The sequence below is a fragment of the Phascolarctos cinereus genome, unplaced genomic scaffold, assembly GCF_003287225.1.
Source record: "Phascolarctos cinereus isolate Bilbo 61053 unplaced genomic scaffold, phaCin_HiC Scaffold_4;HRSCAF=312, whole genome shotgun sequence".
NCBI classification, from domain to species: domain Eukaryota; kingdom Metazoa; phylum Chordata; class Mammalia; order Diprotodontia; family Phascolarctidae; genus Phascolarctos; species Phascolarctos cinereus.
Window position 1 is genome coordinate 84,619,177 of NW_027555847.1, and position 25,994 is coordinate 84,645,170.

Genomic DNA, 25,994 nt, shown 5'->3' on the forward strand with positions numbered 1-25,994 from the left:
ATAGACTATACACATCTATCACTATCAAACTTTATTGTTTTAGGTTCAACCCATTGTTCGAAGGTTCATAGTTTTAGAGCTAGAAGAAATCTTGGAGCTCATCTACATTATAAGTTAATAGATTTGGGGGTGCAAGAGAACTTAAAAGTCATCCTGTCCGACTCTCGCATTTTACAGATGAGAAAAGAGAAACTCAAACAGATTCAGCACATTTTCCCAAGGTCACAAAAGTACTAGTTGCAAAGCCAGGATTTGAACCTAGGTCTCCCAACTCCAAACCCACATCCTTTCCACTGTACCACTGTTCTAGACTGTCAATTTATACCATTCTATTAACTATTCTTCCCAGTTGTGTATCTTCTTCAAATTTGGCAAGCATTCCTTCATTAAAATCATTGATAAGCTATCTGAGCAGCACAGGGCCAAGAACAAATCCCTGAGGTACTACATGGAGATCTCCCTCCAAACTGATATTGATATTCTTTGGGTCCGTCATGCAACCATTTCTGAAATCTTCATACTGTATCCTGTCTCCTTGCTATATATGGTACCTGCCTCATCATCGCTTCTATAATGATAGTACAGGAGATTTTGTCAAATGCTTTGTTGACAAGCCTCTTAAAGTGCTTTGCTATATCCCACATAGATGCCTTGGGACGTCAGCAGACCTTGTTCTGCTTATGTTAAAGGTTGACAAATAGCTACCTTCCTTCAGAAGGATTTTGTAAGAAGACTTCAGGCCAAGATGACTACCTGAACAGCTAGGTTGCCCACCTCCCACATATCCACTCTAGCAAAAACCTGAAATTGCTGCCATCCTATATAATAATCAAGAAATCCAATGAGACACTACAGCAAATGACTTCTGTCCCTGCACACAAAGTCAGCCAGAAGCTCAATAGGCAAGGGGACCCCCGGCAAAGACAATGATAGTGTTAGCAGAGAAATCAGTAGCTTCTCTCTACAAGCAAAGACTAGAGGTAGGCCAGAAACACGTATAGTCTATAAAGCTCTGTGTCTAGAGGCAGCAAGGAGGGACAGCTTCCTGAGAAAGCTCTAGGGTGGGGACCCTGGAAGTCACCAAGAGTGGCTGGACTGCCTGGATTTTTTGGCAATAATTGCAGAGACTCAAAGAAAAAAAATCAATTTTCCACAAGGACTACATGAATGCCTAGAAGAAATCAAGAAGGAGAAAATGAAATAAAAGCTCTGGAGGAAAGAAGTGGAAGGAGAAAGTGATAAATCTTACCCAAGGTATGGATACCTTACCTGTTAGCCAACTAATAGATTCCCTGAAAACTAGAGTAGATCAAACAAAAATCAATGACTCTGTGAACAGACAGTAAGAATAGTGGAAGAAAATAAAAAGATTTTTTAAAAAGAAGAAAATGTAAGATATCTGATTTGAAAAAAAAATTGACTTGGAAAACCAATCAGAGGAGATAATTTAAAAATCATTGGACTCACTGAAGGCCACAATGTTAAAAAAAAAACAACACCTGGATACTATATTTTAAAAAATCATTAATGAAAACTGCTTAGGCCTTACAGAACCAGAAGGCAAAAGTAAAGTCAGGAAGAAAATAGATCACTTCCTAAAAGAAAGCCCAAAAGGAAATTCACAGGAATGTCCTAACCAAAATCTGGAGCTTCCATGTCAAAGGAAAAATACTGCAAGCATCTAGAAAGAAGCACTTCACATATCAATGAACCGAAGTCAGGATCACAGAAGTCCTGGCAGCTTCTGCTATAAATTAGAGGAGATCTTGAAATACTACACTATTTCACAAGGCAAAAAAGGCTGGCTTATAACCAAGAATAATTTAATCGGCAAAACTGAGTATAATCTTACAGGGGGAAAATGGATCTTTAATGAAATAGAAGATTTTTAAACATTTCTTATAAAAATACCAGTGCCGAGGAGGAATTTTGGAATATAAACACACGAGTCAAGAGAGACCTAGAAAGGTAAATTTATTTGAGCAATTGGGAGGGGCTGTATGATGATGTAGTGATCCCATTCTAACAGGGGGAGAAGAAACAAGAGTCCCTTCAGAGCCTTGATATCTTGAAAGGGTAATGAGCAAATTAAATAATAAAAACAAAGGACATAGGGACAGATTAATTCTGTTTTCAGGGAAAGGGGAAAGAAGAAAGGATGAAAGGAACACAGCAGTATAGAATGGAGGAAAAAGGGGTGGAACATGCTCTATCTCATAACTGGGGTATATAAGAAGAAGAATATGCGAATATGGAGGAAGAGGTAGTAGGAGTGGGCAGGCAAACCTCATTCTTATCTGAAATGGACAAAGGATAGTTGGACATATAGATTTGGTTTAGAAATACATCAGAGTCAGCAGGGAAACAATCAGAGATGGAGAGTTAAGAGAGAAGTAATACCGGGGAGTGAAGAGTCAAAGAAAAAGAAGGAAACACCCAATTGCTGCTTCTGGCCTCTTCTTCCTTGGATCATTCCTCGCTGATATCACTTGATGGCCCTGTGTATCCTTGTCACAAGAAGCCGATTTCCTCCGAAGATGGAATATTCTCTCCCTCTATTGAAAGAACTACATTCTTATCACTTCACTCCAAAATGTTCAGTAGCCTTCCCTACCTTTTTAATCTGTGTCACATTCTTCCACCTTCAAACCTATTAACACAGGCAGTGTAGTGGAAAGATCATTTGATTTGAAGTCAGAGGATTTGGGTTTAAATTCTGATATTGCTATTTATTATATGTGTGACCTTGACTAAGTCACTAAAGTTTTCTTGGCCTCAGTTGTGTAATCTGCAAGAAGGAGCTAGACTATGGACCCCTTCTAGCTCAAATCAACAATGCCGGTTTCCCTCTGATTCTTCACATCCCTTTCCTTCCATTTCTTCCTTGAAACTTTCTCCTCTCATCCTTTCCAGGACTACCTCATTCTCCCTTATCATTTATAGAAAAGAAATATGTTCTTCACATCCTTCATCTTTTTTTCCTAGGGTGGAGACTAAGCTATACATTCTGCAGAGATATGTGCTACTTGGTGATAGAAGAAACATAAACATGGCATACTCTCTGAAGGTCACTGTGAGATTCTCCTTACCCTCCATACTTGTTGAAGTCAGGTGTTTGGTTCTGTTTTCTTTTTGTTAGCTGTTTCTGCTCACTGCTATGGAAAATGATTTGTTATACTTGTTGGCTATACCGAGGAGTCAGTTATCAGGAACTCCAGATTGAGATTCAATTTATTTGGGATGGGCCTCCCAATCCTATCTACTCAGCTGCCTTTACTCGTCATTCAGTATGTTTTTTCCCCACACTCCAATGTGAAAAGAAGCAAACAGACACCAATGCAACTAACCCAAGGCCTAGAAGATAGGAGTATATAATAAATATTTGCTCAATTGAATTTAATCTAGTTATCTATCTTATTTCTTCTAGGCAAAGAGTTTCAGATAGTTATTTCCCTGTGCACCATCTCTCATTGTTTGTTACTTAAAGTCGGCTTCTAGAATAATATCTGCTCAGCTGCTTGACCTCTTATCCACGCAGAAAGGGATGACTGATTCCTACAGTGTTTGAGATGACAGTGTGTGTGTGAAGGGTCTATGGTTATAGCTTGTACTGAGGGATAGGGGTGCGTGATGTCTTAGAATACTGTTCTAGAACCTTAGATTTTACAGGATGGAATTCATAATTGGGTGACATTTTTGTTTATAAGCATCATAAGCCCTGCAAAGCAAAATGATCAAGTGTCCTATGAAACGGTATCTCTTGTTAGCAGCCTTTGGGTGGCATGATGAAAACAACTTCACTGACTCCTTTACTTACCTCTCCAAGGAGAACCTGGGAGTCATCCTTCCGTTTAGCTGCAACTTCCTTATATCTTTGGATTTCATTTATTGTGAGAATGCCAGTATTAATGTTTAAATTTCTCCATTAGAAACTTGATTCACCGGTCATTGGACCTCATATTTAGAGTGTTGCTCAGTGGTTTCAGTCATGTCCAACTCTTCATGACTTCATGTGGGGTTTTCTTGGCAAAGATGCTGAAGTGGTTTGCCATTCCTTTCTCCACTTCATTTTATGGATGAGGAAACTGAGGCAAACAGGGTTAAGTGACTTGCCCAGGGTCACATATCTAGTAAGTGTCTGAGACTGGACTTGAAATCAGGTTTTCCTGACTTCAAGCCCAGAGCTCTCTCCACTGAGCCACTTAGCTGCCCCATATTTAGAGTATCAATAATGAAATGGATGTTTCTAGATGGCCTGAAAACTGTGTGATTATCAGCACTCTTCCCTCCCCTTTGCAGCATTGACTCATCATCATTAATAAGAATGAACAGAAGCTGCACAGGACTGAGCGCCATTTACATTTTTTCTGTCTTATGGGTTTGCTGTGGCCGAAGAATTCATGAGCCTTTCTACTCTCTTGGCTGGCCCTCAGACAGCAGACATGGTCAGTAGGTGGGGCCATGCTAGAACCCTTCCTAACATGGTAAAGTTTGCACTTTACAGGCATTGCCTTTGAGAATTCAAATGACTGCTGCACTATAATGAGGGATCAAAGTAGGACTTTCATGGAGGTTCTGATTAATGAGAAAAGAGTCTTCACTCAAGTGCCAGATGGAAGAAATCCTGACATTAGCTGTTGCCTATATCAGCCAAATCATCAAACAGTATGCCCAGTCAAGGCACCCATTTTGCAAAGGCAAAATCCACTTATTGATAACTGTCAATCACTTATTTTTCTTTCTTATCTTTTCCTTTCAGTGTTCTCTCTCATTTTCATTTTCTGTTGTATATCTGTTATAGGATAAGTATTCATGAAGAGAAGAGTTTTTTTTTTTATCATTCTTTCTCTCTGAATTTGATGGCACTGGTTTTGACCATGCATTTGAATTTCTCAAAACAAATGAATTAAGGGATTAGCTTACATGGTAGAGACTGGCCCGCATCATCTGGAATTGATCAATTAGCTTCTTATGTAAAGGGCGCATTTCTGGATGAACAAATTTCTCATGAACTGCTAGGCCCACTCCCAGGACATGGACCTGTTTCAAACAAAATGAATAAAAATTAGCGAACCATTCTGCAGAAGAGGGAAGCCTTCCTCCAAAAGCATGCAGTGATCATACAGCTTCCCAATTTTCCAGTTAGATGACGTTACTAAGCACTGGCCTGATGTAACTGTTTTTGATTGAATCAGCTGTACTCTAGTCTTCCCTACTAGTGAAATGTTGAGAGGTACCTGTTCCTGCATGAGCTCCTTGAGTTGTGTGATTTTCTCTGCATCCCCTGGGTGCTTGGTAATATAATCCTTATCGAAGAAAGCCTGCAGGGGGAGGGAGAGACAGCAGTCAGTGACAGCATCCAACAGGAAGAACCCCTTCTTCCCTCCCCCACCCCCCCACCCCCACTCAGTTCTGGGTCAAAGAGTTTTAACTGGCAAGGTTTCTGGAAACATTAAGTCAATCAATAAAGGACACTCCAAGCTTCAGTCTAGCCTTATAGTCTCCAGGGAAACATGTAGTAGTGTGCACTCTCCAGTCAACCTTTGCCAGAAAACACAATTGGAAAGACAGTTGAGACACTTGACAGAAACACTTATCAGAGCGTCCCAGCCTGCAGCGATTTTCCTCTATGGCTTAGGAACTCTAAGGCTTCTTCTTTTCCCTGTTTAAACCCTCTCTACATAGTGGGGTTACTTCGAGATTCTTGGCCAAGAAAGAGTGGAAAGGCTCTTCTGAGACTGTCAGGGCTGCTCCTCTGTCATCTGAGTGATCACTGCTTAACAGCACTAGGCATTGTGTGGCAGGCCCTGCTAGCCTTTGGAAGGCATAGCAAAGACTGGAAACCAGACACTGGCCTCCCACACAAACAGGGCAGCAGATGACTACTGAGCTGGCTCTGGCTCCCTGTGCCTCCTGGAGGCCATTTAACATTCTTCTATGACTAAATGGTTTGCCAAGCTGTCAAAGAGGAGCGAAAAAAATAAAAGTCAATCCTGAAAAATGAAAGTCCTTTCCTATGACCTGTTCTGCTGGCCACAACAAACAGAGAAGGATGGGGCAGACATGTGGGGCAAGGTTAGGACATTTAGGTGCCACAGCCTCACTGGGCAGCTCTGCCGCTATCTTTCTTTGACAATCTGGCAAAGGCCAGTTCCTAGGTCTCTGAGGCAGAGAAACAATTAGCCAAGAAGTGGCTAAATTAAAACTATTTCTTTTGTTGAATAGTTGTTGAATTGAATAGCTAGCAAGGATACTATCTCAGGGATGACACTTTGACTAGTAAGGCCTTTCCTGACGTGACCCCCCACCCCCACCCCAATGATTGCTGCTTTCCTTCTGAGGTTATCTTATATTTACTTTGATTTGATTTTTGTATATATTTATATGAGTACAGTTTGTTTCCTCCAATACAACGTAAGTTAGTATTTCTATCCTCTGCACCTAGTTTAGTCACCTAGTTACTAGAAGTTTAGTACTACTAGACATACTAATGATAGGTTAATCTAGTTACAGTAAGTTTAGTTACCTATCATATGCTAGGTACTATACTAATAAATCTAATAAATGATTGTTGATTAATTGATAGGATGATTAAGCTGGATCACTAGTGTGACATTATAAAAATAATTTTTTACTTCTTTCTCGAATCTGCCTGGATTTGATGCCTCTGGCTTAATTTACCACTGTCATGCATAAGAGCACTGGGGAGAACTAATGTCTACAGAAGGCTCACCTCCTGGTATCGGGCGATGCCACCGTTCACAGCAGCATCTATGACTCCATTGAGGCACATGCTGAGCAGGTTAATATTACCATGCATTTGCTTGTGCTGATACTGGCTGATCAGCGTCCGAAGCTCCTGGTTCTTGTTCTCAACCACCTGTATGGCATTTTCCAAAGGGCTCACTTCAACCTACAGGGCACACAGAACATGGCTTCATCCTACTGACATTTTATAGACCCCAGACCCAAGAACCACAAGGAACCATAAAGGTTATCTAGAACAACCCCTTGCCCACTGCAAGGATTCTCTTTGTAAAAATCCTGCTGCTCGGTCACCCACCCTGTGTTTGAACACTTAATAGGGGCAGCTCATTACACCTCTCAGGCAGCCCAATACATTTTTTGAAAGCTCTAATTATTCAGAGGTTTTTTGAACTCAAGGAAGCATTTCTTTAGCTGTTCCCGGTGTCACAGAGGAAAAGTCATATGTTACTTGAGTCTAGGTGGTACTGAGGAGGAGCAAATGGGATGGTCACACCTGCTTTTGTAGTGGTAATATTTGGCAAAATTTGCATTTAAAACTCCACTCTGGAATAATTTTTGGCATTCAACATCCTCAAATACTAACCACTTTTCACTTTCAATGTGTAGGAACTTGCAAGTAAGCCTTTTTTAAATGAAAACTTAGCATAAACAAACACATCAATTCACCATCACTATTTTATCTGAGCGAATTTATATTCTCCTAGGTTCCCCAGTGTCTTATCCCTGAATTACATTTATTTAATACAAAAACAACTTGCTTCAACAAGCTAGAAGCAATGCTTGGGATGAAGCTGTATCACCTAACGAAGCCCAGCCACAAGCAACATGTCATTTACCAGCTCTCTTCTCTCCACTTCAAACCATCGAGAGATTCCAGGTAAGCTGTGGGTCAAGGTCAGAGTGGTACGCTCAATCCACAGACTCTGCAGAGGACAGAGGAAGGACAGTGGCAGTGAGGCCACGGACTATAATACACCCTGCTCTCAATTAAATGAAATTCACATATTGTTAATAGCCTTTTACCAAGGAATCTGAGGACTACCAACTTCTTGGAAACCTGGGGATTTTCTCCAGTGATCTATTGAATACGTCCTCCAAATTTCTGACCTTGTTCCTGACCCTTCCTACCTTGAATTCATTGTCCTTGTCCTTTGGACCTTTATGGAAAGGTCTGTCATACCGGAACTTCTTAACATTGTTGACACGATAAAAGCTTTTGATTCGATCAGGTACTCGATCCATCTGAAGGACATCCACATAATCTGGAATGGGTGTCACTGCATAGATCTGCAAATCTGAGAAAGGCAAAGTTCAAGGAAACAGACTTTTCAAAGACCAACTTTTGAGTGTCACCAGTGAGGGAAGGTTCAGAGTTATTCAGCCTGGCCTGCTTCTTTTTGTCACAATAAAAGATATGAAGGCAAAGGAGTATATTTTCCTTGCTCTCCACCCTCTCTCCTCAGAGCTTCTGAGTCCTTAGCTATGTGTAGAAAAGCCTGAAGAGTGGGAAGAACCAATGATCTCTGCCCAAAGCACTCATGTTCTTGGGAACCTTGATATGATGAATTAGGTCTAGTGCAATGTATCTAGTGACAGCTCTATCCACCCAAGTTAATAATGGTGGTATACTTTCCAGGTTATTTTGAGAAGGAAGAGTGAAAATGGAGAGAATGTAGATACATGCAACATGGAGGAGAGGAAACAGAGAGTAGGCCTTCTTTTCAATTGTTGATAAACTGTTTTTATTGGCAAGCAACCTTAAAGCAAAATACTGTTTGGAGTCCTTGCTGGTAAAATACCAGATGGGAGGCCACTTGCCCTGCCTTCTCTGGAAAAAACCTTCCACAATTTTATCAACTGCCATCTGGCTCTCTCCACAGAGACTGCTAAGCAGTGTTACTGTGTCTGCTGCATGTTCATTCATACCGAAGATTTTCACCATAGGGACAGAACCCCACCATTACCAATCTGCCTTGAAAAGGATGGTACAGAAATCTTCACAAGCAGGAGTGGGAGGAGGATAATTTGTTGGAGAATATGATGGTTGGATCCATGACCTACATTGCAAAGTGCTCTCTCCTGGCCAACTGGGTAGATAACTTACAAACACACAGTGCGTATGAAATAAGTGACTGGTCAGTCATGAAGGTAAAAGCCAAGCAGCATGGGCCAAGTTTCTTTTCCCCAGCCATACCAAATGATCATCCATTTCCTGTGATGTTGAACAGCTATCCAATGCTAAGGTAGTGACGGCATCTCTTTAGCTCGGGAAGATAATTGTGTCAAATGTGAAGTTCATTAATATGGGTACACTGGCTGAAAACTTGTGCAAGATCACCAAAAACTAGAAGCAGATTGAGAGAACTAAGCCCTGGTCTCCCAGGAACTAACAGCAACATTTTACCCCTTCGGGTTCAAAGGATACATTGGGCGTCACATTGCAAGATGGAGTCATCCGGATGGTTGGGATGCTGCATGGCGATTGCATGGGGGAACTCGCTCAGCATCCTCTGTTGAAAGGCTTCCAACCTCTCATAGTCATGGCCCCGACAGACATACTCCTTATTCTATTAAAAAAAGTGTAGCAATAAGTTCCTTTGCTTCTCTGAAATGTTTCCTTTCATCCTGAAACCTTTCATTAGCAGAGAACTCCTTTGTAAATGGATCAGTATCTCACACAATTCCCACACTAAACCTCACAGATCTAGAGTTAAAAGGGATCAAAGAGATCATCTAGTCCAATGCTATCATTTTACAGATGAAGAAACAGGCCTGCAGAAATCACACGACTTGCAGAAGGTTACATAGGTACTAAGTGGCAGATGTGGGATCTGAGCCTGGGTTGTCTGGCTACAAATCCAGGGGTTCTTTCACTACACAGTGCTGCCCATCACACACATACTATTATACTTCAGTCAAAATGGACTAATCACCATCTCCTGAACACATTCTAGGAGCAGCTAGGTGGTGCAGTGGATAGAGCACTGGGCTTGGATCAGGAAGACTCATCTTCATGAGTTCAAATCCAGCCTCAGACACTTGATAGCTGTGTGACCTTGGGCAAGTCACTTAACTCTGTTTGCCTCAGTTTCCTCATCTATAAAATAAGCTGGAGAAGGAAATGGCAAACCACTCTAGTACTTTGACAAGAAAATCCCAAATTGGGTCACAGAGAGTTGGACATAAGCAAAATGACCAAACAACTACAACACAAACATGTTCTATGCCTTCCTGCCTCCATGATTTTGTTCATGTCATTCTCTGTGTCTGGAATGCTTTCTACCTAGCTCTTCTCTCCCATTATCCAAGGCTCCATTCACATGCCATCTTTTCCATGAAGCTTTTGTTAATCCTCCCATCGGGACTTGCTTTCTTCTTCTGAGGTATCCCTACTCTGACCCATCCCATTCCACATTTCCCAGCACTCTGTGACTCTTCTCTATACTCATTACAATCTGCTTTTTGGGGTTTTATTTCCTCTATCATACTACAAGCTTCTTGAAGACATTACTATGCTTTATCCATCTCTCTCTCCATCAGCGCTGGGCGTAGAACAAATAGAACTACTTAACAAATGAATAACTTAATGAACAAAGCATCACTGTTTTAATAAATGCTTCTTTTAGCATTGCATCCTATCAAGTGGCCCTGGCTTGTAGGCAGGGTTTCATCTTGTTCATTTTGGAAGATGAGGTTAACAACTGAGAGCCCTCTTTCTCCTTGTGGTACTTAGGGTCATAGGAAAATGGTTAAGTAGGGATCTCTTTGGAGCCGAGGAATGTGCTTCCAAGACTGTGCCACGACAATGAGAGATTCATAGAATCTCTGAGTTGGAAGAGAGCCAGGGGATCATCCAGTTCAACCTGTACTCACACAGAAATCCCTTTTGACAACATCTCTGACAAGTGTGCATGCAGGCTTCCCTGGAAGATCTCCAGTAATAGGGAGTCTATTATCTTCTTAGGCAGTCCAATCTACTTTTGGAAATTTTTCCTCATGTGAAGCAGAAATCTGTATCTCCAACTTCTATTCATTGCTCCTAGATCTGCCTCCTGGGTCCAACTAAAAGAAATTGAATCTCTTTCCTACACGAAAAATTTTTGGAAACTATTACATCTCTTAGGAGAGATATTAAGAATTTTCTATTATTCTTCAGGCTATACACTCCCATATTCCTTCAAGTACTCTGTGTATGGCACGATATCTAGCCTATTCCAAATTGGTTGCCCTATTCTGGATATGCTCTAATTTGTCAATGTTTTTTCCTAAAATTTGGTGAGGTATCTTAACAATCTCTTAGTATGCCATTCCCTCCAGATGTCTACCCAAGACAGGAGAGATCCTGCTAAGGCAGGGACCAACCAGATATTAATCTAGGATCTTGTAAATATTTTACTTAAGACATTTCCCAAATCAGCCATTTGGGAGATGTTTCCTTGTGATACTCTTAACCTTGTCAGGTCATGGAATTTCCAAACATTTGTCATTTTCACTCAGAGAAAAGAAAGAACATTGAAAAGCCTGGTCTAGATGACTAAAATGGTTAGAATGGGATGAGCAAGAAGGGGAAAATGATGAGATCAGGGAGAAAAGCAGTTTATCAATTTATCATTGGAACATGTGAACAGTAAATTTTATAAGGCTCTTGCTTGATGAACAGACTACTTCTCTGATCCCTTCTGGAACTGGAAGCTAAGGAAGTTGTACAGAGTCAATCCTTTCATAGTCATTCATATTACAGATGTATTCTAACCCCTGAGTAGGCAATTTTTAATGATGCTAAATAAGATAAGCTGAAATTCCCTCCCACTCCGTCCTCAAAGGGAAAGATGGTTTTCTCTGTTTCTAGACAAACAGATAAGTGTCTTTATAAAGATAAGGGAGGCAGATAGTTTGTAGGAACCAAGCTGGTGGGGCTAAAATAATGACCTATTCCTGATGATGGTAATGGCGATGGACCAACCTAGGCTCCGTGGATGATGTATGAGAAGCAGGAGGGCACATTTCCTAACCTGGGAACCATCAGTCACCCCCTCCACACTCTAGAGAGTGCCAGTGCCTCGCAGGCAGACAAATCTGAGCAAGTGCTGCTGTTCGCACTGCACAAAGGATGTTCTCAGTGTGACATATTTCCAATGCTGTAACATCAATCCTAGAAGCTGGCGAAATGAAAGACACAGAGTGTGATGAGACCAAGGAGATGTATATGTATGATACAAAATCCCTAGCTCTCACTTGGTTTGGAGAAGGTCTGGTTGGAGCCTGAATCTTCTGACATCATTTGCTGAGAGAACTGGAGGTGTCTTCACTGTGTATGGATTCTCCAAAATCGGATCTGCATATCTTCATATTTAAAAATAATTCACTGAGAGTGGTTTACAGATAGACATAACCCAGATTCTGCCCTGGTGTTTGCACTGCACAAAACTAAACAAGCCCTGAAAAATGGATTTGTCACACTTATGTGAGCCTGAGTGGTGTGGAAGGCAGGATGGCCTATGAGAAACAGATGACATCAGAGCCTTGAGATGGCCCATAGACTAACATTTCTGGGTAAAATTTGGTTCCTAGTGCAAAAGTTGTGGTGCTAAACATGGAGAAATAAGTACTGAGCACATTTGCAAAAATGTGCAAAAAACAAAAAAATTCCCTGATGAAAGCTGAGATAAGGGGACTAGAATCTATTTTGTTGGGATTTCTGGGTAGGCCTCTTGTTTCACTTAATCTTACTTTTCATTGGTCTACATCTTCATAGTTATGTCATCTATTCTGATGCTTACAGCTAAACAGACCATTTCAGAAATTTTTTATACATGATGGTCATTAGAACGAAAGGGGGAGGTTAAGTTCTCCTGAAGAGGTTACTTTACTAATTCCTGCCTACTCTGCTATTAGAAACACGTGATGGAATATAATTAGAGCATTACTGGGGATTACAATTAGGTATGATGTGCTGGCTGTCACTGTTAATAGCACCAATAGCCATGCTAACTCTACTTCTAGTTAGCCATCCAGGAAATGTGTGTTACACTGTCTTTTTGAAATGTAGTAAGAATTCTTGCTAACAAAAGACCAGCTTCATTGTGGGTCCAGAAGCTCTTCCTTCTCCTATAACCAATACTCTTTTGCTCATTGATTAAAAATATTCCCCTAAAAATGTAAACCAAAAATACAAATTCCTAGGTGGGATAAATCCCTTAGTCATGGGGAATCTCCTCCTCACTCTGGACAGAGAGCTTGATCTGAAAGAGGAAAGTTTGAGCTTGAAATCAGTGGGACTAGTTCTGTGCTTCAGGTATAGCTCTGATGCCAATGTGACTATATAACAGGGGCCTCTGAGAGCCTGTTCCTGCTGACTGCCTTGTTTGAGAAGAACTAGGCTGTCTCCCAGACCAGTGGTTTTCAAACTTATTTGATCACTCACAGGGGTGTGCTAGAGTCAGCTCTAAATGGTATTGTTAAATTTTCAGTGTGCGAATTTGTCTATCAGAAATCAGCATTCACTACAGGTCAGGGCTTCATTTATTGTTTTGTGGCTGTCTAGACTTGAGAAAGTATTAATAATGCAGATTAAATTTATAAGTGTATGTATATGCTTTTTTCTTTTCCAGAGAGTCTGGTTGTTAAAAATTTACCAGCACATCCATGATTACACACCTTTATCAATAAAATATTTTTGAGTATGCACCTCCAATATATATATATATATTTATTTATAAATTTTATATATGTACTATTAGGTACATTATACAGCATTTATAAAAATAGGAATTAAAAATGAATAAACTATTTGAAAATTCATTTTTCTTAGTAACAATACAAGATTTTCTATCACTAAAATTTATACACACGCATATTTAGTGAGAGCTATGTGAATGAATTGTTCAGCTCAGTTGTTTCAGTTGTGTCTAAGTCTCTGTGACCCCATGTGGGGTTTTCTTGGCAGAGATACTGGAGCAGTTTGTCATTTCCTTCTCTAGCTCATTTTACAGATGAGGAACCAGAGGCAAACAGGGCTAAGTGACCTGCCCAGAGTCACAGAGCTGGTAAGTGTATGAGGTCAGATTTGAACTCAGGAACAGCAGTCTTCCTGACTTCCCACCAGGTACTCTATGCACTATGGTGCCCCCTAGCTGCCTCATGTGATTGAACAGGGGTAGAAATAGGGTCACGACCTGTGATTTCATTGGTACAAGGAGTTCTTAGGTAAGGAAACTCTCTCTACCAATGCAGGCTATCAATTTTTATTTTTACTTTTTGCAGTATCACCTTGGAGAGTTGCCTAAGCACCAGGAGGGCAACTTCTCCAGGGTCACAGGGCCAAGAAGTGTCAGAACCAGGTTTTCCTGGTTTCAAAGCTAGCTCTTTATCCATTATGTGACACCGCCTCCATGACCATTTGTGACTGAATATGCTTCAATATTTTTGAAATTCTTGATTAACACTTTATGACACAGTGATTTGAAGGCCTGGTCTACAATCAGTTTATTTTGATACTTAATTTTAGTACTTGAAAAAATACTTTACAAAGCTATGCAGACACCAGTGGAAGACACACAGCATTAGCCATGCTTACTAAATTATCATACTTGTTTTTTCATTCCCCTGGGCACCCTCTACCTTCCTCTCTCCACAAAGGTTTTTGTTGAAATTTGGCTAGTGGACTTCCATTTTCCCTGATGTAAATCAGTTGTTCTTATAAACCAATTGAAAGGTACTACATTTTTATCTTTTTAAAAAAGGGTTCAAAACACCGATTTGTAATATCTTTAACATAGGTTACAAAATTGGGTTCCCAAAATTTAAAACCATGCAGCAGATCTCTTTTAAAGGCAACTTTGTAGAGTGGGGCAAGAGCACTGGGCTGGGAATCAGGAGGATCTGGGCTCAAATTCTGCCTTTGATAATTACTGTGTAACCTGAGGCAAGTCACTTAACCTCTCTGATCGTCAGCATCCTCATCTGTAAAATGATGGACTTAGACTAGATGGCCTCAATAGCCTCTTTACAACTCTAAATTTATGTTCTTATGACAAAAAGTTTACAGGTGACACATTTAGATATTTTGTGGCAATGAAAGGTTAGTTTTTAAATGTTGCTACTTTTGAGGGTTTATTACTATCACTAGCTAATATTTCAAGGCAGTACTAAGAAAGAGGTTTATCAATTATAATAGTAATGTGACTCCATATTTAAAATCATCTTGATAATTTCAAGAATCTTTGGCCAACTTCTTGTTAGATTTGGTTAGACTGTCAATGTTTGTAGTTTACATTGTGACTGCTGAGTTAGTGGTATGTAGGCTAAGTGTCAACTCTGTTATCTCCTTGTTACTTGCATTATTAGTTATTTTTTTGCAGGAATATTTTAAAGATCCTTGTGAAAGCTAATTTAGTTAAAACTAGATAATTTAATCCATTTAACCAAACACATATACATTGTACCTCACTGCAAGATGCTGAAAGTTAATCAAGTGAGAGTACCACTATCAATCCTTCCATAACATGGAATTCTTGCTCTTACATTAGGAGACCTCACATAACTTATATGATCATCTGACTCACAGATCAAGTGAGGGTGCCAGGATAAATATTTATATTAAATATTAGCAAAGTTTAATTTATTTTCAAGATAAAATAAATATAAATAGAAGTTATAATATTAGTTCCCCACATCCCAATGGATCGTCTTGCACATCCTCCATTTTGGAGACCACTGTCTTTGACCATATATATTACCCAAAATAACAAGAACAAAGCCACCGTACACAACTCTATACTCAGACACAGTGCTGAATAGGGAAGATGGGCTGTCAAATCACTGCCATCATCACCAAGTCGGTTATTAGATAGGTTTTCTTCTATATTCTAGCTCAGTCTTCTAAGAGAAGGTAAAGAAAACAATGTCATTGTAGATGACTGAGGCTGGCAAAAAATACAGTCTAAACTGAAACCTAGCTCAGTGTACTGTGGCTCCTAATAAGGGCAATTCTATTGACTTATTGTGTCTCCTTGCACCTGAAGGTCCCAGAGGGCACAGATTGTATTTTTTGTGATGGGTTCTACAGTACTTTTCATATGCTCAGGGCCCAACAAATGTACATTTTTGAAGGTACTAGGCAAATGACTTCAAGACTTAGAAGGTTTCTCCAAGTTTGGATGTTGGATTATTCTCGTGTACTTACTCGTTGATTTAAAACTCGCCTCCTAGGGTTTCAGTTGATTTGGTGACATAACAACCTTTTAAAGTTCCTGATAGCAATTGAAAAGTGTGAAATGTCAAAGCAATAGAGTAAGAGGACAGCCAGCCCAGTGGAGATGGCCTTTCAGGCACCCTGATTCCTTCTAAGCAAACGCCTAGAAGAATTTAGTAGGAGAAGCAACAAAGGAGAGAACAAGGCTCAATAAAATCTGTGTTTGAAAAAAATTAGTGAGAAATACTTTAAGTTCCAATGAGACTCTATATTTACTCACCCGGAGGAAGAAAGGGAACTTTCTTCCATAGAAACCAACTCTGAAGAACTCAGGTTCCAGACGTTGCTGCTCCATGATGTTATCATAGTAGGTTGCTTCCATTTTCTGTGAACAGAAAAATTAATGAGCTTCACATATACTTAACAAACTGTCAGTTTCCAAGTCTTGGCATACAACTCGTTTTCATACCATGAAATGCTTGGTATTTTGGGGAAGGAAGTAGATCAGCCACAGCTCATGCAGAACAATAGCTCACATTTCCATAGTATTTTTACACAAGGGCTTTTTGTGTTTGAGGATTGGTATTAGGTAGTAGAAAAGCGGTCAACCATAGTCTTAGATGAAGTCATTCCTATCCTGCTTGGTCCTTGACTGCTCACAGCTCAGTCCATAAAGAGAAAAGAACAGTACCAGGAAGTGGAAATATAAATTATTTGATAGCTATGTAGTTTGAAATGACTTTCTATACAAAAATCCAGATTTGGACTTCTCTCATACATGCAAACCCTTCTCCTGCTATAGTTCTCATTCAGACTGGTAGTGATTGGGAATCATTATCTTCCCCACCTTCGTTCCTGACCTTTGGCATATCTAAGCTCCTCAGCCTTCATTTGAAGTCCATGGACTCCCTCTGGCTGTAGCTGCTGAGGGTGGGGAGAACAGCTCAGCTGCCAGCACACCTGATGTATAACATTCCTAGTCTTAGGGGAAGACTGTTTTTAACCTCAAAAGGTTGATTTGTGTACCATGATAGATGGTATTTCAGTTCACCAAGGTAGGGGGAGAGGTGATTCAATCTCAGCTGTCCTAATTTCAGGCACAGGAAAAGTAACCCCAGCTATGCTGGAGGACAACACATGTCAAAATCCTGGTTCCTTCATCATCACCTGATTCTCCAGGTCTTCTAGACTAAATACAAACTCATTGTTCAAATTAAATCCAGACCCTGGAATTTCCCTTATAGAAAGGACCAAATGGCCTGACGCTAACCTTGAAAGGCAGATATAGACCTGTAAACGGCTATAATTCTATCCTGGGCTTCTGTGGCCTACATTCGATAGTCCCTTCAAAGAAGTGAATCATTTACTTCAACTTCAAAGAACTTCAGTCTTGTTGTTGGTTACTGCTTCCACTAATTTAGACCATAACCCCTCAGGTGACCTAGCTGACAGTCTTAATGAGTTGTTTTAGCCAAAATATCCTTCACTCTACAGATAGTACGGTAGTCTCCAACAGACCCTGAGTCCTTTGCTGAGTCCAAACCTGAAGACTTTCCTGACTGGCTGACCCTGACCTTCCACAGCCTGCAAGCAAGAACCCAGGGTCACCTCCATACCACAAGGAGGCATGGGAGTAGAATTCTAGCATAGAAAACAGACAAATAAATAAACTGTGCCTCTGGGCTCAAGCAACAGGTTTGAGATGCCTGAGTGGAAGAAAAGTTAGCTGAGTGGCCAGGACACAGCTCTTTGGGTATGCTAAAGATATGGCTTGAGATTTGCTAATAATTTAACGGGATACCAGAATCCTAGACTTAGGCTAACAATCAGAAAACAGTTCACCCACCACAGGCCTCTAAATTCATGGAAAATTACTCACATTGCCTAAAGGGTACCAAAACAGTCTGGGCTTTGAAGATAGAACCTAGGTTCAGGGCATTTGAAAATTCCTCTATATCATTTCCAAGTTTAAAACAAAATTTTATTGATGACTTTTTTTTTACATAGTAATTTTTCATAGTCTTCACCATAGGTATCTCCCAGTATATTGACCCACCCTGCACCTAGTAAACTGTCTCCTTTAACAAAGAAGTACAGTGAAGCAAACCCAGTTAATACCGTGGCCACATTTGACAGCATATACCATAGACCGAGCCTGTAGATCCTTACTCTATACTGAGATCAGGGAGAGAACATGTGGCCTAGCATGGAGTTCAGAGCACTGTACTTGCAGTAAGAGGACCAGAGTTCAAAGGCCTGCTCAGCTATTTACCAGCTCTACCCTCTCTGGGTCTTAGTTTCCTCCTCTATAAAAGAAGGGGATTGGATCTGGTGGTCTCTAAGGGCCCTTCTGGCTCTAAAGTCCAGAACTGAACAGAATACTCTAGATGACTGTAGCAGAGAAGAGGAGGACTGCTGTCCTCTGAACACTCTATTTTTCTTAGTGCTACTTAAGGTCACGTTAACTATTTTGCCTGTCACTGCTAAGTCAAATTTAGTTTGCAGTCGACTAAAACCTCTAAATCTTTTTCAAACTTCTACATAGCATATGTGCACCTTCCTATTTTGCATGTGAATACAAACAACCAGCTTTTCAAGTAGCAGAATTTACATTTACCTCTATTGAACTTCATCTTATTAAATTTAGTCCAACATGCTGGTCAAGATCTTTTTGGATCCTGGCTCTGTCATCTAGTGTGGTTGCTGTCCCTCTTAATTTTGTGTCATCTGCAAATTGCAACTGTGCATTCCTGATGCATTGATCCAAATCTTTGGGAAAACTATTAAACAACATTGGGTCAAGCACAGATGCCTGAGGCACTCCACTGGAGACCTCCTCCAAAGCTGACATTGACTTATTAGTGACTACTTTTCATATTCAGCAACTTCCCTAACCCCTATCATCCAGCCCATGTCTCCTGTTGCCATAAAAGCTTAAGGGACTTTGCCAAATGCTTTTCTTTTTCTTTTCTTTTCTTTTCTTTTCTTTTCTTTTCTTTTCTTTTCTTTTCTTTTCTTTTCTTTTCTTTTCTTTTCTTTTCTTTTCTTTTCTTTTCTTTTCTTTCTTCTTCTTCTTTTTTTTTTTAAGCAATTGGGGTTAAGTGACTTGCCCAGGGTCACACAGCTAGTAAGTGTCAAGTGTTTGGTCTGAGGCCGGATTTGAACTCAGGTCCTCCTGACTCCAGGGCCAGTGCTCTATCCACTGTGCCACTTAGGTGCCCCCCAAATGCTTTGCTTTTAAAGTCTAGGCAAAGTCTCTCTACAGAATCCCCCAGACCCTTAGTCTAGTAACCCTATCTAAAAAGGAATTGAGGTTAGTATGGCATGACCTGGTAGAATGGCTAGGGCACTGAATTTGGGGTTAATAGGACTTGAGTTTGAATCTCACCTCACTTCCTAGCTATGTGACCCTGAGGGGTCAGTTAACTAATACAGGTTTCAGTTTCCTCATCTGTAAAAATAGGGATCATGATAATATCTACTTCACAGAGTAGCTGCAAAGATCAAATGAAATTATGGATGCAAAATTTGTAAAGCTCAAAGTGCTATAGAAATGTGCACTATTATTAATATCGTTGGTGCTGATAAAGTAACGCTGAATCTTGTGATCACCGTTTGCTCTTCTAGAAGTTCGTTAACCATCCTTTTTCTTTAGGGGTGGTGGGAGGGGAGAAAAAGGACTGAAATTAAGCTCAACCTATAGTTGGAGGTGCTACATTTTTGCAAAATTGGGACATTTGTTCTTGTGTAGTCTCGGAGTGCTTCTCCCATTCTATGTAATTTTAAAAGATTACTGACGGTGGTTCAGTAATCACATCGGCCAGTTCTCTCAGTTCTGTAGGATGCAATTCATCTGGCCTGGTGATTTGAACTAACTAAAGGTATCTAGGTGCTCTCCTGTTATCTCCCTGTTTATCTTGGGGTGCAGTGGATAGAGCGCTGGACCTGGAGTCAGGAAGTCAAATCCGGCCTCAGACACATACTAGTTGTATGACCCTGGGTAAGTCACTTAACTCTGTTTGCCTCAGTTCCTCATCTGTAAAATGATCTGGAGATAGAAATGGCAAACTACTTCAGAATCTTTGCCAAGAAAACCCCAAATAGAGTCATGAAGTATCCGACAAGACTGATAAACAACTAAATAGCATTTATCTTGCGTTTCAACTCCCTATTGCCCATTTTTTTCTGTCCTTTCTTACCCAAAGATTATTGTTCTTGGCAGAGAAGACAGAACCAAAACAAGAGTTAATTAGTCCTGTTTCCTTTCTGTTATCCCTTATCACAATCCATTCATCCATCCACCTTTTAAATATATTTTCAAAGTAGTAGATTGGGATCAGGATTGGGCCTCTGATTTTACTGGCTTAGGGAGCCCCCAGGAAAAAAACTTCCTTCTGCTGATGAGGGTTGGTCCTTATATTTTACAAGTATGTGAACAAAAATGATAAAGATGATGATGATGATTTTTTTTTCATGGTCTGAATCTGTGACTTCATTGGTGCAAGGAACTCCTTGTGAGGAAACCCCTTCTGCCAATATAGATCAGTGGCTATTCTGCAATTTAATAATCTTAGAAAGATATTCCAGGCACTGAGAGGTTAAGCCCAGGGTATGTATTAGAACTTGTATCTGGGTTTTCTTGACTTTGGAGCCAGCCCTCTATGCACTCTGCCATACTATCTCAATAATAATAATAATAACAAATGATATCAATAGATTGGTAATTAACTAAAAGCAGATTTTGGACCTAGTTTCTTAGACACCAAGTCCAAATTTGGCTCTTTCCATCATAACATGCAGCTTCTTGAAAATGGCCACCTGAAGAAGATATTCTTAAGGGTCCATCTCATATGAAGCCATTCCAGCCACTCCTGTCCATGCTGTTCTTTCCCATGTCTGAAGGCCTACTGGACCTGGAGTCCAGTTTTAGTTGCACACTGCTTTTGTATTGAGGGCTCTCCTTTTCTACGTGTAATAGTCTTATCTCTTCTCCTTTGCTCTATCTCTCATAGCCTGTGATAACATGGGGCTAGGTCCATAGAAAATGCTCACTAGTAGAGCATAGAGACTATTTGACTGGAAAATCATTGACAGTTTTCTAAAGTAAAACTGCCCAGGATTGTGGTACTTTTCCAGAAGCCTGTGTTTGTGGTCTAAAGGAGGGGAAGGCATGTATTATCTACTTACCCGGATCCAGCTAAGGCTCTGGTAATCATAGAGACTTTCATACTGACATGCAAGCTCCCGGCACAGTGGAATCCCAAATTCCCAGCTCTGTAATATAAACAAAAAGATGGACTTAGGACTGCAGAGAATCATATCAAGAAGACTAGGAAGAGAGGGCAACAACTCATGTTGCCCAGATAATTGACTCCAAACCTACATGCAAGGTGCTAAGTGTTTCTTTTTCGAGATTCACATTTAAGTTATAGAAGTCTATCCCCTGATATGGGTCACGTTATCACCAAGTAGAAAATCAAGGCCTATGATTTGTCTCATTGACTTATCCAGATCTCATAAGTTATCCTTGGGGGGAAAAAGAAAAGCACAAACTGGGGCCTTCTGAAAACTCTGACTTCAGGAGTCTTGTGGGAATGCCAAATACTACAAAGAAGAGGCAGGCACTGGGGCTGTGGGATGTTATGGTAACGAGACCATGAAAAGTAGCACACTTGGCTCATGTGTTGAGCTTTAGTAAGTGGTGCTCGCTTTTATTTCCACCCTTCTTACAGGAGCCTGGGTTCCCTTTTTCTTAGCACTGGAAGTACACCTGGAATTTTCTCCTCAGTCTTCTCTTTCTCATATTATTTGCAATAGCATCAAGGAGAAGAAAGTACGAAGTACTTCTTCATTTGGGATCAAGTTCCCCACAAATCCATCACAGTTTCTATCCTTTGAAGAAATGTATGGCCTATCGATAAAAATTACACAGCCAGTTAGAGAAGATATAAATACACCAAAATGAGTTACAAATGCTCCCAGGCTCATTGACCCAACACGTCTTATACATTTGTACAAAACAGATTAGTGGGCCTTTCCATTGTAAAATCAATGGTTTCCAATAGGGAGTATCCTTAGTTTGCTCTCAAGCTAGACGTTATATTTCCAGACAATAGCAAACACTGGGAGACCAACCACAAGAACAATTATGTAAGTGCTAGTTAAATAGTCTGAATATCATACAAACATCCTGGTTTCCTGCCAAGAGCATTTTTATTGAGGACTGCTCACTTAGATGATGATACTTTTCATTAGGTATGAATGGCTTCTTTGCCTGAAGAGCTTAAATAGTAAAGAAGTCGTTACCATTGTTATTGTTCTTTTTTTTTTGTCTAATGGGCATTTGAACTCTAATTTCAAGGCCTGACCCCAATCCAGAGGCCCTCATAAAGATTTGTAATTTAGCTTAAAGAGGAATTATAAAGGTCGCCTTTGTATATATATGAAGGAGCTAAAGTTATGGAGGGAAATCTGAGTCTTGGGGCTAAGATATTAGCTAGGAAGCTATGACTTAGGTTACTCTACTAGCTGCTGTCACATGTAGGCCAAAGAAAAGAGGGTGCTGAATACCAGCCATACGATGCTCTTCCACATTTTAGTCAAGAGGCAGAAGAAGCTCTTCTAAAACTCATTAAATGCAATCTGATTATTTCCACTAGCTCTGTCAGTAGTCTTTAAAACTATGCCTATAAAGGACATAAGTGATATTTTCATCACAAAGAAGGCAAGGCATACAGAAGGGAATACAGAAAAGATGATCTGGTAGATGAATGCCTGCTTAAGAAAATGGAATCCAAGAATGAGATTTGAATTTCTGAACCATGACTTAAAATATAGATAGGCTCTAGGCAGGAATGGAGTATACCTAAAAGAGGCTGTAAGAAATGTATTTGCCTGTTTTCTCACAAATTTCATCAAAGGAGATTTAAACTAAAAAGGATGGTGCAGAGAGAAAATGCCTACATATATTCACTGTATGTATGCATATATACACATGCATATATGTACATACATACATATACATCATAAAGAGAAGATATAACCTAGAAAGAAGAATAGTTATTCAGACACCCAGAAGCTCATAGGAGACAGAATCCAAGAAGGGAACCTGTAGCAAAACTCATGGCCTGAGACCTTTATGCACAAACACAGAAAGTTTAGGCAACAAGCCAGATGAATCAGCAGTCTTAATACAATGTGGCAAATTTGTCTTTAATAAGTTTCACTGAGAAAGGAGAGACCCATGACTAGAATGCAACTCTGGAAGGGTGTATTTTGTTCAAAAGAAGCAAGATAATAAAAGTGTCTGGGTTGGGGGAAGCATTGCATATTATGAAGGTATACCTATGTGAAGAAATAGGGAAGAATTTCTTCTTCTAAGCTAAGGGAGAAAGCATGGTGGAGACCATCTGGAAAGAGATCAGCGTTCTCTTGGTTCTGCTCATTTCACTCTTCATTACTTCATGCAAATCTATCAATGTTTTTCTAAGATCATCGAGCTCATCATTTCTTATAGCACAGTAGTATTGCATCACAATCATATACCACAGCTTATTTAGCCATTCCCCAATTGACTGGCATCCCTGCAATTTCTAGTTCTTTGCTACCACAAAGAGAGCTGCCATAAATATTTTAGAACATATAGGTTCTTTTCCTTTTTTCCATAATCATGTAGGGAAACATACCTAGTAGTGGTATTGCTGGGTCAAAGGGTATAGGAAGTTTATTACTCTTTGGGCTTAATTCCACATTGCTCTCCAAAATGGTTGGATCAGCCCACAGTTCCACCAACAGTGAATTAGTGTAATATTGTTTTAAGAACAACTTTGAGTGACGAAGTCATTTTGACTACTATAAATACTTAAATTAATTACAAAGGACATATGAAGGAAAATGCTATCTGCATCCAGAGAAAGAACTGATAAATAGAAGTATGTATAGAATGATTTTACATGTATACACATATTTGTTTCTAGTGGTAGCCATCGGGGTGGGGGTAGGGAAGAAAAAAGGGGAAAAAAGAAAAAGAAATTTACATGATGACTTTATTACATATTTCAAAGGAATAACAAGTTGCACAGAATAGATTTGCAGTTTCATGTACAATCATCTTTTTTCTGTTCTACTATGTTACAGAAATGCTTGTTTTTATTTCTTAAGTCCAGAATAAAAAAAATGAAATTAAAAAAACCCCCAAAAGATCAATGGAAGGACAAATAAAAGTGATATTGTCATCTGAGTATGCTACACACCACCTAGACAGAAAGCGGAACTAGATGAGAAGTCTGGGAAATAAATAAACAAAGCACGAGTCTGAAACAGAGACATGATACAGTAGGGAGGAGAAACCTCAACTAGCAAGTTATATTCTAGAGCTCTTTCTCTATCAAAAGTAGAGGAGCTAATAATTTTTATAAGCTTATTGGATCACAAATTTAGAGAAAGATTGACCTTTGATGTTATCTAGTCCAACACTCTCATTTTACAGGGGAAGAAATGGAGGCTCAGAGAAGTTTGCCTTAAGTAACTTTCCTTAATCATCATGTCATCTTTCAAAAAGTAAAAGAACCAACAAGGATGAATTCTAATCTGGAACTGATATTCACCAATGGGGAGGAACTGATTACTGGAGAGGCAATGATCAGAACCTGGGTGAGGGTAAGTAACCATTCCTCCCGAGAGTTGACGACAGAGAAGGGGACGCTTGGTGTCAAAAGTGCTAAAGTTCAGAATAAACTGGATCATAAAACCACAATGAAAAGGTTGTGGGTTTTTTAAAATAAATATCAAGGAAAAGAGCAAGAACAATGAAAGGATAAGGCTATTATTCAGGGAGGATAGGACGATGACCCATGACAAAGTGAAGACAGAGCTGCCAAATTATTATTTTGCTTCTGTTTTTTCTGCCAAGGAGATTGACCTCTGGGCAAGAAAAGACATAAAAATGCTGAATACTAAGTTGATTCTGAAGATAAGCAAAGAAATGGTGAGAGAACACTTAATTGTTCTTGATGAATTCAAGTCACTTGGCCCAAAATGAACTATAACCTTGTATATTGAAAGAAGTGATGAATGTGATTACTGAGTCACTCCCAGTGTGACCTTTGAAAGCTCAAGGGGCAGTGGGAGAGGTACCACAGAATTGGGGAAGGGAAAATTTTCCAAAAAAAAAATGGGAAGCTACTAACTGTAGGCTAGTGACTTGGCTTCCGTTTCTAGGAAAATTCTAGAATGTAATATTCAATACAGATGGTCATCTTGAAAAGCTCTGGATATCAATTTGGAATTCTGTAAGAAAAATGACTGAAAAGTTAGACCTTGGATCCAGTGATCCCTCTCTGGGCACCCTTTCCATGGAAGTCGAAGACCAAAGCAAAGATCCAACATAAACCAAAATATTTATAATAGTACTCACTACACAAAGCATAGCAAAGTAGTACCCACTATGGTGGTAGCAAAGAACTGGAAATAAAGTGGGTGTCCATTAGCTGAAGAATGGCAGGAAAACTCTGGCATGTGAATGTAGTGGAATATTGTGCTGGAAGAAATGAGAAATATAAGGCATTCAGTGAAATATGGGAAGATTGATATAAACTGATGAAAAATGAAATAAGCAGAAACAAGGAAACATACCCCCAGTTATTATAGCAATGTAATAAAAAGATCACTAAAAGGAAGAGGAACTCTGAGGAGCTGAAAAACTAATGAAGGTCCTAGAGAATAGATGAAGAAACATTGATTTGGGGCAGCTAGGTGGCGCAGTGGATAGAGCACTGGCCCTGGATTCAGGAGGACCTGAGTTCAAATTCGGCCTCAGACACATAATACTTATTAGCTGTGTGACCCTGGGCAAGTCACTTAACCCCATTGCCTAGCCAAAAAAAAAAAAAGAAAAAAAAAGAAACATTGATTCCCCCTCACAGCAGAGAGTGGGGGTGCGGGGGCCTGCTAGGACAAAGTACTGCATATGTTGTCAGATCTGATCCTTATATTGGATGTTTTTGCTTGTCTTTCTTTGTCAGATGTGAGGGTT

At 39.9% G+C, this 25,994-nt stretch overlaps 1 protein-coding gene across 1 annotated transcript in view; it reads right to left on the minus strand.

Moving 5' to 3' along the window:
* DOCK3 (dedicator of cytokinesis 3) overlaps nucleotides 1–25,994 on the minus strand; it is a 512,545-nt gene that overhangs the window by 28,176 nt on the left and 458,375 nt on the right. Inside the window, 8 exon segments of the mRNA XM_020999119.2 lie at nucleotides 4,924–5,040; nucleotides 5,238–5,321; nucleotides 6,734–6,913; nucleotides 7,605–7,691; nucleotides 7,897–8,063; nucleotides 9,194–9,335; nucleotides 16,242–16,346; nucleotides 21,149–21,235. Coding sequence (XP_020854778.1) covers nucleotides 4,924–5,040; nucleotides 5,238–5,321; nucleotides 6,734–6,913; nucleotides 7,605–7,691; nucleotides 7,897–8,063; nucleotides 9,194–9,335; nucleotides 16,242–16,346; nucleotides 21,149–21,235 — 969 coding nt within the window.